Source organism: Trachymyrmex septentrionalis, unplaced genomic scaffold (assembly GCF_001594115.1).
Source record: "Trachymyrmex septentrionalis isolate Tsep2-gDNA-1 unplaced genomic scaffold, Tsep1.0 scaffold9, whole genome shotgun sequence".
Lineage (NCBI taxonomy): Eukaryota > Metazoa > Arthropoda > Insecta > Hymenoptera > Formicidae > Trachymyrmex > Trachymyrmex septentrionalis.
Genome location: NW_017306091.1, coordinates 2,440,717 through 2,455,609, shown reverse-complemented (window position 1 = coordinate 2,455,609; position 14,893 = coordinate 2,440,717). Strand labels below are relative to the sequence as shown.

The 14,893-nt window shown below is 36.6% G+C and overlaps 1 protein-coding gene and 1 long non-coding RNA gene across 3 annotated transcripts in view; one reads left to right on the top strand and one right to left on the bottom strand.

The window, feature by feature from the left end:
• Nucleotides 1-10,792, top strand: part of LOC108755892 (sodium/potassium/calcium exchanger 3) — a 13,720-nt gene extending 2,928 nt beyond the window's left edge. For both annotated transcript variants that reach the window (XM_018499294.1, XM_018499295.1), the window contains exons 2-8: nucleotides 4,118-4,291; nucleotides 6,387-6,574; nucleotides 7,351-7,588; nucleotides 7,944-8,075; nucleotides 8,587-8,802; nucleotides 9,075-9,176; nucleotides 10,449-10,792. In XM_018499294.1, the coding sequence (XP_018354796.1) occupies nucleotides 4,118-4,291; nucleotides 6,387-6,574; nucleotides 7,351-7,588; nucleotides 7,944-8,075; nucleotides 8,587-8,802; nucleotides 9,075-9,176; nucleotides 10,449-10,792 (1,394 nt within the window). The remainder of the gene's footprint in view (nucleotides 1-4,117; nucleotides 4,292-6,386; nucleotides 6,575-7,350; nucleotides 7,589-7,943; nucleotides 8,076-8,586; nucleotides 8,803-9,074; nucleotides 9,177-10,448) is intronic.
• Nucleotides 10,793-11,053: 261 nt separating this feature from the next.
• Nucleotides 11,054-14,893, bottom strand: part of LOC108755895 — a 4,140-nt gene continuing 300 nt past the window's right edge. The window contains exons 2-3 of the long non-coding RNA XR_001939795.1: nucleotides 11,584-11,588; nucleotides 11,054-11,248 (exon numbers count right to left, since the gene is read on the bottom strand). This is a non-coding gene — a long non-coding RNA (uncharacterized LOC108755895). The remainder of the gene's footprint in view (nucleotides 11,249-11,583; nucleotides 11,589-14,893) is intronic.

The window sequence follows — 14,893 nt, the reverse complement described above, 5'->3', positions numbered from 1 at the left end:
TGTGTGTGTGTGTGTGTGTGTGTGTGTGTGTGTGTGTGTGTGTGTACATTTTTAATCAATTTAAATGACATACGGTTCGAATAGAATTTAGACAAATATAATAAAGTCGAGTCAACTGAAGGTCTGTATAAAAGTACTTAATAAAAGCCGACAATTTTTTTGTGTCTAAAAATACTAATAATTTTAAAAGGAAGTAAAGAACATTGTTCATCCCTCATCATTCACCTCATAATTCGTTTATTATCATAATGATTCTTGTTACGATATCGATTTAAATCGCTTCTCGTCTGTCGCAAAGTGCGACGATTACGCGAAATGCGCGACGATAATTAATGTGAACCGTTCGTTTACGTCTCCTGCGTTACGATATTGTATTTATAGTGTTCTCTGTGGCCATGGTATATCTCATAAAGATGCCGAGGCTACGATTAGGATAATATTATCCACACAAACTTGCACAACCACATAAACGTATGCATAAAGAAAATTATCCAATTACATTTTACATGCGTCTTTACAGGAGAAATGTGATTGGATAATTTTTTTATGCGTTTTTTTAACACGTTTATGCGGCTGTGCAAATTTATGTGGATATATACTTTTAGTGCCTTCGCGGAAAGGAAAGCGATTAAGGGAAAAATCGTAGGATTAAAAGGATTTTAAAGCTACACCAAAGGCGCAAAGGGGACTCTGTTAATTATGGAGACATCGCGCTAATTATCGACGATTCGGCAGTTAACCGATTATCCGTCCATCCGTCCATCGGCCACCGTCCGCCGGCAACTTGCGCCGCGCCCTTCCGACCAAACGAATCGCCGTAGAGCCCGGGAGAGTCGTTGAGTCGTCGTGATATATCTACGTTTATACGACGTACATTAGACATGAATGGCATCTGTTCTGCCAAGTTGAATGAGAGCAATTTAACTTCTTTAGGCTGCTTAATCGGTAGGAAGTCACATCCAGTCACATAGCGATATATACCGGTAAGAGGCACCAATACGCACACGTTCGCATGATCGTCTCCTCGAGAGAAGAAGAGAAAAAAAGACAGGGAAGGGGCAGACAAAAATTAAAATATAAAAAAAAAAATATATATATATATATATATAAGCTCTATATATAAATGAAAATATTGTTGATAACTTTTATCATCGTGCAACGCGACAGTCGCGTCATTCCGAATAAGGCGACGGTGTAATTAAGTAATTCAGTACGAACTTATTTCTCGCCATTATTTTGGCGATATTTAATCTATTAAAAGGATAATTTAGATTGGACGCACATTACGGTGATCCGATAAAACGCTTGAAGTGAGCAATATTAATGATTCAGAAAAAGAGCGATCGTTGCAAGTGCCGTCTGAATAAATAATGCCTATTCTCTATTATTGGAAAGTATTTTTTACGATATGTCTTAATTACTTGTTTCATCTATCACGTTTACAGAATGATTTATCGTTGTCTCGTTTAATAACTGTCGATTCTAGTTGAAGCAGAAATTTATGATCACAATAAGACAGCGGCTGCGTAACATTCGCATCAATAAAATTGGCAATTTTTCAAAATAAGGAGAGATCTCATCTGGAATCTTTAATCTGGAAAATTCGGAATTTATTTCTAAATTTCTAAATTTTTTCCGCAATCCACACGGAGAGAATTTCGTTTTAAAATTAACCCCGAAAATACGGTAGTTGTGGTATAATACATTTTAAAGATTTTTACCATGCACTTCAGTAAAATTAATCAAACTTATTTTATACTTTATTGTAGTTTTATTAATGAATGAGGGAGATTTCCATTAAAAAATTCTTGGAGATTTACAATGTTGTCTCACTACTATCATATATATTTTTAGAGTAAACTCTAAGAAAAAAATTCTCTTCGTGCATGATTTTCCGTCGTACAAAAATTTTTCGTGTCACATGTCGATATATCTCCAAATACCGATTATACGCGGATAAAAAGTCTATCCTGACAACTTGAAGATACGCGTTTCAAAGTAGAAAAATTTTCCGGTTCTTTTTTGAATCGGCGACATGACATCCGGGTAAAAACCTGACAATCAGATAGTGGAATCGATCGTACTTTCCAAAAAGTGGAGGGCGCGTGTATCACGGCACAAGTTCGACAGTTCGGTAAACGGTCTGTGAAGTGTCGCCTTTGAGAATTCGCTCGCTAAAATTGACGCTAACGAGCTGGTCGGCCAGTACATTCGGCGCGTGTACGTGATCAATCGTATACATTTTTCGCAGGCTTTTAGGGCACTTTTATGCCACGGGCCCCGTTCGCCAAATAATTCGGCACGACACGACGGTTCCATAAAATTGAAGTAATGGCGGACGGTAACGAGACGTTTCCTACTTGGCGTATCGTTATCTTACCACCACACGATCCGATTTGGACCGTCACACCGTCGCGCTGCCGACGTCGCGTCGGCCATCCGTGTGCCCGGTGCATATGCGTGACATTTCGTGTCAGCGTTCAGCGTTTCAGCGAGAACGTTCCTATTCGGCGAGTCAACGTACGTGCTAATATACCGATTTCGTAACCACCTCCTCGATCTACCTCCTCGTTACACCACGCGCCTCTCCGTTCCCTCTTAGCGCCAGAACGAGCTGCCGGCAGACTCTAAAAAGATAATGGTTAACTTTAAGCTCTTCCCTCGGCTCTTATCGTATTAACCCATGAGCAGAGTCGTGTGATGCCGAGGAAAAAGCCTCTGCTTTACATTAAAGCAGCAAACACGTAATTGACGGCGTTTTACACCGTTAATATCTCGCGAACGGCGCTCGTGACGTAAACGCGCAGACGGAAGAACGCGCGCTCGTGGAGATTACCGAAAACCCTTGGAAAATGCATGATCGCTCTTCTGCGTCGCGATCTATAAATGGAGACCACGCTGTGTGCTCGATTTAGTTAATACGCACTGTACCTGCATCTCGCATTATGCAATGGTGAAAAAAAATTTATTTCATCGAATACGAGTGTGTCTAGGTGCGGTACATCCGGTACATTCGGGTTATTATGCGGTTGCAAACGAATGAGCACAAGGTGCGGCGAAAATCATACCACCTTGAAGTGGGAGGATCGATCACGAAAAAGTAAACAGAGAGATCGCGGAATAAAATAATTCTGTCGAGAAACTGACAGAAGCTTCATCTTCAAGCAAATTCATCTCAAATACGTAGACTTCATTAAAAACAGATATTTTGTGACATTGTACAATGTCCTGATACATTAAATTGTCCAGATTTGGTCCAACAGCGGTGGGAGCGTTGATTTATGCGATAAGCTTAAAAATTTAAATGTCTTTTGACAAAAAAAAGAATGAAAGAAAAACAAGTCTAATTTAATTACATCCAATGCGCTAATGCTTATGATGTCGACGGGGCGGGGTTGGGAAAATTACTTTTAAAAAGTAACTCGTTACCGTAATTCGTTATTCTGGAAAAAGTAACTCGTTAGCAGTATCGTCACTTAAAGAGTACCGATTCATTACAATTTCCGTTATTCCGTTGCTTTTTTATCGAATTCTGATGATCTTTTTTTAGACTGTGACATCCAATTTGTCGCTAATTGACCAATTCTTTTCAACTGGTCAATTACACGAGATCCGTAATGGTTATGATTAATTGCAACACGATCAAACATAACACTCCCTTTTCAAACTCGTGTATGCACGTATTCTATACATATGTACATCTATAAAGTAACGGTAAAAGTAACGATTGTATTCATTATCGTTACCCAAAAAATGTAACTGCATTATTATTATTGTTACTAATAAAAAAATGTAACGTCGTTACCAATTTGTTATTTAATAAGTAACGACAACGGTAACGACATTACAAGTAATACATTGCTTCCCAATCCTGCGATGAAGTAATTCAAAGGTACTTCCGTTGTTAGGTCAATGCTCCCGTATAGAACGCAGTGCTTGTCACTCAAATTTGCTAATAAAATTTCTTCGCAATGGAAACAAAGAATGATTCAAATGAAATTATTCATTCAAGCTTTCGGCAAAAATTTTAGAGAAGATGAATGCTACGAGTATGCTGATGATTGCTACGATTGTGTCATATTGTGAATTTTATTCAAAAAGTAACTTACGTTTTTAGGTATAAATTGTACGCCACCGGCTATAGAAGATTTTCCACACGACTTGTTTGATGAAGAGCAAAGACAAGGCGGTGCCGTTGTTGTACACGTCATCGTGTCGCTTTATTTATTTATCGCTTTAGCAGTAGTATGCGATAAATTCTTCGTACCTGCTGTAGAAAAAATATGTCACGGTAAGGGTTGCATTTATATATCTCTTTCACTAACTTTCTACGCTTGCGCGTGTATCAAGAGCTAAAAAGTTTCAATACCGTTTAGCTTTGTTTCTGCGAACTTATGAAATTTTCAAAATGACATAAAAAAACGTATAGTATAATTTGAAAATTAAAAAAATTGATTGATTGTGTTTGAGTCGTACAAGATATATATTAAAGGCGATATATCTTTTCAATTACAGATCCATTTGATAAGAACCAAATATAATGAAATTTAGACCAATGAAAATAAATTAAATAAGAGAATCTGTCTTTGATTTAATTTATTTTCTCTTATCGGTATAAATTTCGTTTATATTTGGTTCTTTTATCAAACAAATCTGTAATTAAGAAGACAAATCAAATCGCAGCGCGCAGTTCGTAAGACTGAAAAATGTTGTAAATTTGCATATGAATATTATCAAACCCTAAGATCGAAAATAAAATTAAAATGCCTGTACACATTAATAACTAAATTTTAACAAATAAAAGTAACAAAACTCTCTTCTTGGATTAATCTCCAGTCAAACTTAATAAAGTTTTATTTTATCATTTAATTACCAAGATAATTAATACTGAATAAAACTTCGCGCGCTATATTTTTTTGTATTAATTATCTTGATTAAGTTTTAAGAGTTTAATTTTGTTAATTTTGCTAACTTTTTGCTATCTTTGGAACAACTTGAATATCTGTCTCGTTTTAAAAACTGAGAGAGCGAAAATACGATGTATAAGTGCGAGCGTGGTGTAGAAAAAAAAGTAGTGGTGAAATTAATTACAAAAATGCGAATCTAGTCTATTGTCATGATATACTTCAACAGATTATCATCCAGTAAAGTGTGTTATGGCAGCAATTTGTCACAATGGGAAAAAGAAGTGCTAGAAAAATGCGAACCTGATCTATTATCTGCTGCCATAATACACTTTACTGTCACCGACAATAAATAAAGATGTAGTGGTGATTCCTCTCATACGCCTGTGATGTGCACGCTGATTGTACACAGTCATATAGTACCCACTGTTTAAACGTCGATCCCAAATAATGATTTTTGTTAGAAGAGTTCTCTTGGCAAAGAATATTCTCGGTAGTTTGCCATTGCCTGCCGAGAGGAGCCTACGAGTGTTCGAAAAACTTTTCGGTTCTGCCTGGGATCGAATCCGGTTATCTCTGGTATAGCAGTCTCGTGCGCTGCCACTACGCCATGCTCGCACTTACACATCATGTACATCTTATATATAAAGACCGATTATTACAATAGTTTTCTGTTAGTAGAGTAATCTTTGTTTCTTCTTGAGATTATAGACTCTCGCTTATATAAACACGCTATAAACAGACACGCGCATAAAGACATTTATTTATTCAAAGCTGGCACAAGTGATGCCAATCGATCTTTGCAAAACAGAGCTAAAGTGTAGATCGGATCAAAGCAGATTTTGGCACGCTTAGCAATATCGAGCTAATTTCATGCAGCCGCTTAGATACGCGAGATGCGGCTGTCGAATCGATGCCCATGCTGCAGCATATCTGCGTCACTGCGGGCGCCAGGCACATCTTCAATTATTATAACAGTTCCTCATTCTGTTCTCACGAGACATTTCTTGAAATACGATCTGTACTATTCTCGTTATCACAACGCTAAACGTAACCATCCGAGGTCTGAGTTCAATTTGCGCAAATAGGAATGTCGTGTTTGTTAAGTGTCAAAAGAGGATCAGATGATAGTCATATTGCTCGCTAAATGTACGATGAGCACACGTTAAAAAAATATGTCTGCACGCATTTCTTACATTTGAATTTTTAGAATAATTTATTTGCTATCAGCTGGAATCTTTTTTTTTTTTTTTTTTAGCGAAAAAGAAAATTTCTTGACTAGAATTTTTATAGATTCAAAGACTTTATGTAACAATATGCGAATTTTGTCTTTATTCGTTTTTAGACTAGTTTGCGCAAAGATTCGCACTTTTGGGGTAAAAAATATTTTACCCCAAGAATATTCGGTGATTCGCACTTTGCACGCAAAATGTATGTGTAGAAAATTATGGAAGGTAAATCAAGGCTGACGTTGCATTTCAGCACTCTCGATGTCAAAAGACGTAGCCGGTGCGACGTTTATGGCGGCGGCGACGTCGGCCCCAGAATTATTCGTGAATGCCATCGGAACATTCATCACGGAAGGTGACATTGGCGTCGGGACGATAGTAGGTTCCGCAGTATTCAACATCCTGGCTGTCCCAGCTTGCTGCGGCATCGGTGCAGGAATGGTAAGTTGCCAAGTGTGTCCTATAGTTTTGAGAAATCTAATAGATACGATAAAGAAATTTAGCTATATTTCCAAAAATTTACAACACTACACACGCGTGACGTTCAAGAGACACAGTAGCGTTTCGCGTCAAATACACGTAGCTCAAAATTAGAATATACGATTAGAATACTTTTTGTGGAAATAAATGCAAGTTTAATAAACATATGTATATATTTTTAAAATAGATTGTTATATGAATAAATATATTTTGATAATTCATTTATATTGCGATATTTCCAACTTCAGATACAAGTGATAAGTCATCTACAATTACGTAATTAAATTTGAAGATGATAGTACATTTTCTTATATTTCTTGATAGTATATGTATTTTAGCACATTTTTTACTTTAAACAATTATGAGTAAATGACAACAGACGAACTTTATCGAATAGATACGTATCAAATTGATAACAGATTGATTAATAATTGATAGCGATGGCCGTAAAAAATGCATTATGATACGTAATCAATGTTATCGAAAGAAATATTGTATATTTATACAAATATCGTATACATAAATTATATTAACGTAAATTTTGCATGAAATTAAACAAAAAGTGAAATTATTTATTTCTAAGTTTAGCACATTCTGTATTTTTTTATAATAATCTTAGATTTATTGTAAATTTTACGACTATAATAATATTATACAATATGTGTACATAAAACATTAACATTAAATATTTGTGTTGTAATTTCGCACATAATAACTATTTCTCTTTTCATACACAGTTGGTGCCTTTAGATTGGTGGCCTGTCAGTAGAGATTGTCTCGCTTACGGTGTTACAGTCGCAATTTTGATATGCATTATACACGACGAGCGGGTGGAATGGTACGAAGCATTAACATTGGTGCTGTTGTACATTGTTTATATTGCCGTGATGTATTGGGATAAATCGTTCCAGCGGTGTACAAGATTCCGTACGAACGACGATCAAATATCTTCAGACGGCCCACGAGTTACAACAGGTAAGGCCGTAATTTCGATCTCACGTTTTTTGAATTTTTTAGTTTTAATAGATTATCGTTATTTTTCGATTTTACTTTTACTTGTCTGAATGTTGTTTAAATTAAATTAATTTCATGATTCGATGAGACATTCGTAACTGTACAGCACTTTTACAATAAAATCTCCACTACTTTCAATCACGTTTTTAACGACCGAGTTTCAAGAATTTAAATTAAAAAGGTTTAAAGCTTTATAGTGTCATTTTCATAATAATGATAACAATTTTTAAAAGAATAAAAATAAAATTTTGAATTATGATAATTTCGGATTTCTACATAAAATATAAAATATATAAATAATGCGTGTTTCTTACAGATTCTAGCGACATTCACTTACCAAGAACGGACAAATTACAATCTCCTGGCGATCGCGTGGAACAGATAGCCACTATCGACGTTCCACTACAAAATGGTGGGACGAAAACGCAGGAAGAGAATCCAGATCCTGGTAAGCTTGTTCCCTTCTAAATTTTTTAATACGCGATATTTATAATACGACATTCGTGAACGGTTTGTTACGTAAAATATAATTTGTCGCGTAGAATTTATACTACATTAGTCAGATATTTACTTTCCTAGTCTAATCTAATCAAATCGATTTCTACGATTGTCACTGGTATTGACAATATCCTCCATGCAGCTGCGACGTGATGACGATATTTGTGAATAATATAGTAAAGCGATGCGTAATATATATTTCGTGACAACCACTTGATCGGTCAAATATAATTAAGCACTTGTGAATGGAAATTTCCAGACAGTTAATTCCTATCAAAATCAGAGATTGAATATTTAAATTTGACAAGTTCGGCTAATAAGCTATCGATATATTTTACGTAAATGTTATGTAATTTTACAATTTCATCAGATCACAATTTTATCTTAAGATGCTTATAAAAACACTACAAACATAGACAATATATCTGTTGAATTTGAAATTCTCATAACGTGTATAACAGATTACGAATACGAGCTCTTGGTGTGGCCAGCGCATGCTGGATGGTTAAGGAAGACGACTTGGGTCACAACATGGCCCATTCATCTAGTATTCATGTGCACAATTCCCGATTGTGAGAAGCCACGATTCAAGAATTGGTTCCCCATCACATTCCTGATGTGTATTATATGGATTGGATCACTCAGCTATGTAGTAGCGTGGATGATCACTATAATCGGTGAGTGATCATTTTAATTTGAAGCTTAAATGCAAACAAACGTATCGTCGAATATCCAAATGATTTGTGAAAGATATTTGATATTGAAAATTTTACGTGAACATTGATTCCAAATCGAAGTTTATTCTACTTGAAAGAATATCTTTGGCATGTCGCTCTCTCGCTATATAAAAAACCACAAAAAAGGAAATTGTAATGAAAGAATCTTTATTTTATTATGTAGAATTATTTAAAGATTTGATGTAAACATTCGCATTACATTCTTTTTTTAGGAGACACGCTGAAGATACCAGATTCCGTAATGGGCATCACTTTTCTCGCGGCAGGAACTAGCGTACCCGAAGCCGTATCGAGCGTAATTGTCGCGAAACAAGGTATACAGATATTAACACATATACTTATATTGCCAACGGAAAGGTTTTGCTAAAATATTTAAAAATTTAGCTAGATGTCGATCTGAAAAGAATTTGGTTGAACCATCACAATTATGTGAGACGCTCATACTGATTGCTAGAATATTAAAATTTTTTGCAGCATTACTCATTATGTTTAAGATTCTTGCGTAATTATTTTGATGGTCCAACAAAATTATTTTTAGATCTTAGCTAGATTTTTAGATACTTTAATAAAAACATTCTTTCCATATAATTACTCTCGTAAGTGTAAGTAATAGTATATTTACTATGACAGAAAAATTTTGATGAACATTTTTTCATATTCGGATCTTAGCACGGTTGTGTCTTTTGTAAGATGATAATAAAAAATAGCAACGTTTTTTCCATATAATTAATCTTGTAAATGAATATTTACTATGACAGAAAAATTTTGATGTACATTTTTTGTTCATACTCGTATCTTAGTACGGTTATATGTTTTGTGAGATGGTAGTAAGAAATAACAATAATGAGAGTACATTTGAGAACTAGTACAAAATTTGAGACGTTAGTGCGATAGAAATGGGCAAAAGCTGTTAGACATCATGGAGAGGAACTCATTTTGGTTGAGCTATAAGAGTGCGAATGGCGCTCGGTAATTTCAAAGGCGCATACCGTGTCGAGATCCGAAAGTTATTAAAGTTGATAGTTGTTTTCATCTCAAGAGAGACCGCCTTAACTTTTCGTCTGCAATCTGGATCTTTCTTGTCCAGCACAAGTTTTTTGTTTGTACTGCTGTAAGTTTGAAGTTTTTCAAAAAAATTCAAGATTACTTTCCAACATTTCTATTACATTGCCAAATAGGTTTACAAATGTTAAAATTTTTATCTGATAGAAACAGAGATTCAAGCAAAAATAAGGAAAAAAATTGCTCAAAAATGTATAACTTAACAATAAAAAAAAACTGAAGAATGAAAAATTCCGAAAATGAAATTTTACTTTTGCCGAAAAAGTGATCCAGATTGCAGTCGGTTAGGGTGAAGTAATGTCCTAACATGCCAAAATAGAGCTCTGTAATCGGTTTATAACATTTCGAAATTATACAGTGACGGTTTTTTAAATATAAGATTCGATTATATGGATATTAGCCGAAACATTCGTAAAAGTTACGTAATGACGAGAAGACGGAGCATAGAGTGGAAATACTTGAAACGTCTCCTTCATCTTGTTTTCTCCACTGTATACTTTCTACCATTCCGTTACGCTGTTCAGGACACGGGTCAATGGGCATCAGCAATTCGATAGGATCAAACACGTTCGATATACTATTGTGCCTCGGACTACCCTGGCTGATCAAGTCGTCCTTCTCGCCCACACAGCCCGGCAGGCATTACATAAGTATAAATTCTGGCGGGTTGGAGTATAGCGCGATATCATTGCTGTCGACCCTGATGTTGCTGTACATCGCGTTCGCCTCCAACAAGTTTCAGCTCGACACGAAAGTGGGCCGCGCCTGCCTGTGCATGTACGCCGTGTTCCTCATATTGGCGTCGCTGATCGAGCTCAACGTATTCTTCATGGTAAATCTCCCCACCTGCCAAAGGACGGTGAAATGATCGAGGAAACCCGGCCGATGACCCGCTCGTAATAATGACGTACGGGCGCGGCCTCGCTCGCAATCCGCGCCGGAAACGTTCTTTCCCTCCCTCCCCCCCCTCGCCGCCCCTCACCCACGGACTTACCGAGAGACCCGAGCTTGAGCGAGGGGTGTTTATTTCCAGCTACACGGGACAGCTCACCCGTGTGTACAGTTTTAATATCAACCAATGTTATCTCGCCACGTTAGAAACCAAGACATGTAATGCATTTTGTATTTACTTACTAAAAAAAAAAAAAACAATCTCTCTCTATCCCCGCTTTCTCTTTCTCTTCATCTCTATCACAATATTCAAAATTCGTCCTGGGAATTCATCTTCGAATCGTTATGTAAGTCGACATCTTTTCGCTCCATGCGACACATATACATCTATACAACATACGTTTTACATATACTTATTAAACACGCGCGCGTCCTTTCTCCTTGTCTCCCTTCTTCTATCTTTTTCTTACTTTTTCTTACTTTTTATTTTTATTACCAGCTCTCTCTCTCTCTCTCTCTCTCTCTCTCTCCTCTTCTCTTCTCTCCCCCTTTTTTTCGCTTATTTCTCCCTTAAAGTACGATCACTGTGCTTACGGCCATATTGCGTGCGCCGAAGGATAAACTTACGATTAGCCACAGTAACGAGCCATGGATCTCATGCAACACGATCGAAAGTTCGCCTAGGGATGTAGACGCGTGCAAAAATCATTTACCTCTGAATAATTTGGCGAGCGATAGAGCTTGATTCGTAGAATGGCGCTCTGCGACTGTGTCTAATTGTATATGAATGCGCGAGAAAGACTGCCGGCTCCGTTTAGCATAATCGCAGACCTCGGCATCGGTGTGTGACCGCGAGAATGTGTTTTTACGCGTGTGAAATGTCACTCGATCTATCCACCGATCGTGAATCTCATCCACTTCAACGGTACGCGGCGAACTTTCCATAAATGGAATATATTTGCTGTTAAATACAAATATAGCGCTGCACAAAGACGCTCGGAAGAAAATTTTATTCCCATTTTTTTTTGTTTTTTTTTTGTTTTTTTTAGCTCTTTCGTATCTCCGCTGAGAATTACCGGTAGTGGAAATTTTACCCGTCAAAACAGCGGAGATTCTCCCATTTCGATCACGCACCTTTTTACGCTGCGAACGTAACTGATGTATAGCAAAACGCACAGATGCAGACACAGCATACACAGACACACACACAGATATATAGGCATACAAACGCACGTATACGCGGAAAGAATAATTTTGTTAGAAGTATCTAAAAATTTAGCACGATACAGATCTGAAAAAGATTTTCTTGGACTGTCGAAATCATTATGTGGAACGCTTAAATTTTGATGACAATACTGCAAAAAGTTTTAACATTCTAGTTTGAGTGTCCTATATATAATTTTTTTGATTCAAATAAAATTACTTTCAGATCTCCCGTACAGCATCATTCCAAAACATTGTAAAAACGTTGCAGCAATGTTGCTGCAAGCTTTTGTACTGTATGGGCTGTATATCTAGCTAAATTTTTAAATACTTTAAGATACTTTAAGATCGTTCCCTCCGTGTAGATGCGTACAGATACGTATAGACACAAACGTACAAAGACACAAACTGAACCGTTTGTAACCGTTTGAATCACGAAAAGAAACGCGCGATACCTTTCTGCGATACATCTTCCCATTGCGATACACAAATCTGTGACTGTAAATGTGTCTAGATAAAACCGTAACTTAACATTTAATAAAGTACTGTAATAAGTTATTAAAATAATACACAATCAATAAAACGACACTCCTATCTTGTTTCTATTAATATACATAAGTAAGGGGTGAATCTTGCTCGAAGAATGTATTATAATATTATATATATATATGAGATCTGTCTAACGGATTGTCTCAAAAGTTACGAGAAAGCGTCTCGAATTTATGCAAAACAGCAATGCAGAAGAAATGCGTAGTTTTTAAGATATCTCTCATTTACTCGTCGTGACATGAAACTTTTGATCGACAGACTTCTGGCGTTTTAACCAATTTGTTTCCACCAATATACTCTCTAAAATTCTTGAAGTAAAATCTCACTCCGAAAGAGTTGAAATACTGCTATTATTAAAAACGAGTGAAAAATTTGCACTTTTGGATAAGAGTTTTTCACTTTTTTCGAATAGCGGACTCTTCCTTCTTTTCTAGTTCTAAGAATTAGAATTAGAAAGAGATAAAAAAGTAAGTTAAACCGAAATTAAAATTAATCTACAGAAATGGGTATAAATCAGACAACGTCTAAATCGATCGCGCATTTATAAACCGATGTTCATTTCACATCGGAAATTATATATTTTGCATATGATTAAGATGACACGATTTGATTTCCTGTGTATATCCATTTTTAGTATATTACGATATTCTTACGTCTACATAGAAAATTGAACGAAATACGACCCGATAATGTATAATCGCGCTGCGATTTTACAAATCAATTATTTAAAAACAATGTCAGACATTGTTTTCAAAATACATCGTCGACAAGTTAACTTACCGAAATCCGAAACGCTTCTAGAAATAAATACATTTCTTTGCACATCATTACATATTCCGTAAGAGAGACAAAACTTAGATGTGTACATAGAAAACTCGGGGAATAAATGAAATGTAACTCCTCCTCCGGTCAATTTCGTTTGAATTTTTGCTTTCAGAATGTTCAGCGATTGCTAAGTTTTCAAAAATCTAGACGCCAGAGATACTACCGTCCATAAATCTCGATCCGCTATTTTAGTTAAGCCATGTAGACATTGGCGAACATGAAACTGACACCTTTCAACATTCACGAAGACATTAATATGAGAATAAATAAACGTGAAACTTATGTCACATGTGTCACCGTGCCGGCGGATCTTTCTCACGATATATATCCGCTTCGAGAGTTCGATCGATGGACGGAACGGAAAATCGAACGTGGGATGACTCAATAAAGAACGATAGTCATCCTACGGATATCGGGCGCAATTTTATTTAAAGTCCGCGTTAGATATATACGTTTTCCCCGCTTATATACACCGGAGGATTTCTGAAAATTCGGGGCCTTGGCACTGATTCAACGACCGAGTTTACTAGCGTCTGGCTCCTCATCTCGCGGGACCCGCAATGTATGAGAAGATACGAGTCGGTCGAGACGTTGGTAACGCCAACTGTATAAATTTCTTAACTTATTCCAACCGTTTCTGCGTCTGTGAAATCTTGCCCGCCACTTGCAGGTACGTATATATACGTATACAATTTTGTATATTACTTCTCGAAGGGGTGAGTATTGTACGAGTGTCAACGCATGCTCCCAAGATAATGATCTAGTCTAGGAGATGTCTTTACGATATCTGTTAGATTTTCTACAATAAGCCACTATACCTTATTAAGTCTTAAGCCGTAAGAAATTGACCAGTCACAGTCGAATGCGAAAAGAATAATCGACTATGATTGATTTCTTACGACTTAAAACTTAGGTAATGACTTATTATAGCGATGACTAACTATGGGATATTGTAGAAAGCACATATGTCTCAAATGATGTCTTTTAGATGTACATGTTGCCTGGACCGTCGCGATAATTAGAGATCTGTTTTATTTTTTTCTACACTAGACTGCACCGGAACTTTCTTTCTCGCTTTCGCCATATATCAAACGTATATCCATTTCATTTTAAGTTTCAAAAGCACACTAGTTTAGTTATAAAAAAAAATAGACCTCACACAGCGTTGGAATTTATGGAACGACACAGATATACATATATTAAAAGCATTGCCTCAGTCCATTCATTCCATCGTTTTTAATTTATCAAGCCTTATATCTTGCAATTACTCCTCAACATATACGCATTGAGATTGCGTGACAGTTAATAACTGTCGCGTGTATGCCGCCGAAGTGGATCTTTAGGTGTGCACAGTACCGACGATCGAGCTTCGCTCGATGTCAGTTTTTTCTGTCTTCGAAAGGAAGGTTTCGCGACCGCGAGAATCATCGCTCGCGACTAAGAACCCGCGTTTCGTGAATGTCGGTGTTGTGTCTCCGTCGCGGTACGTTAGCATAGGCAT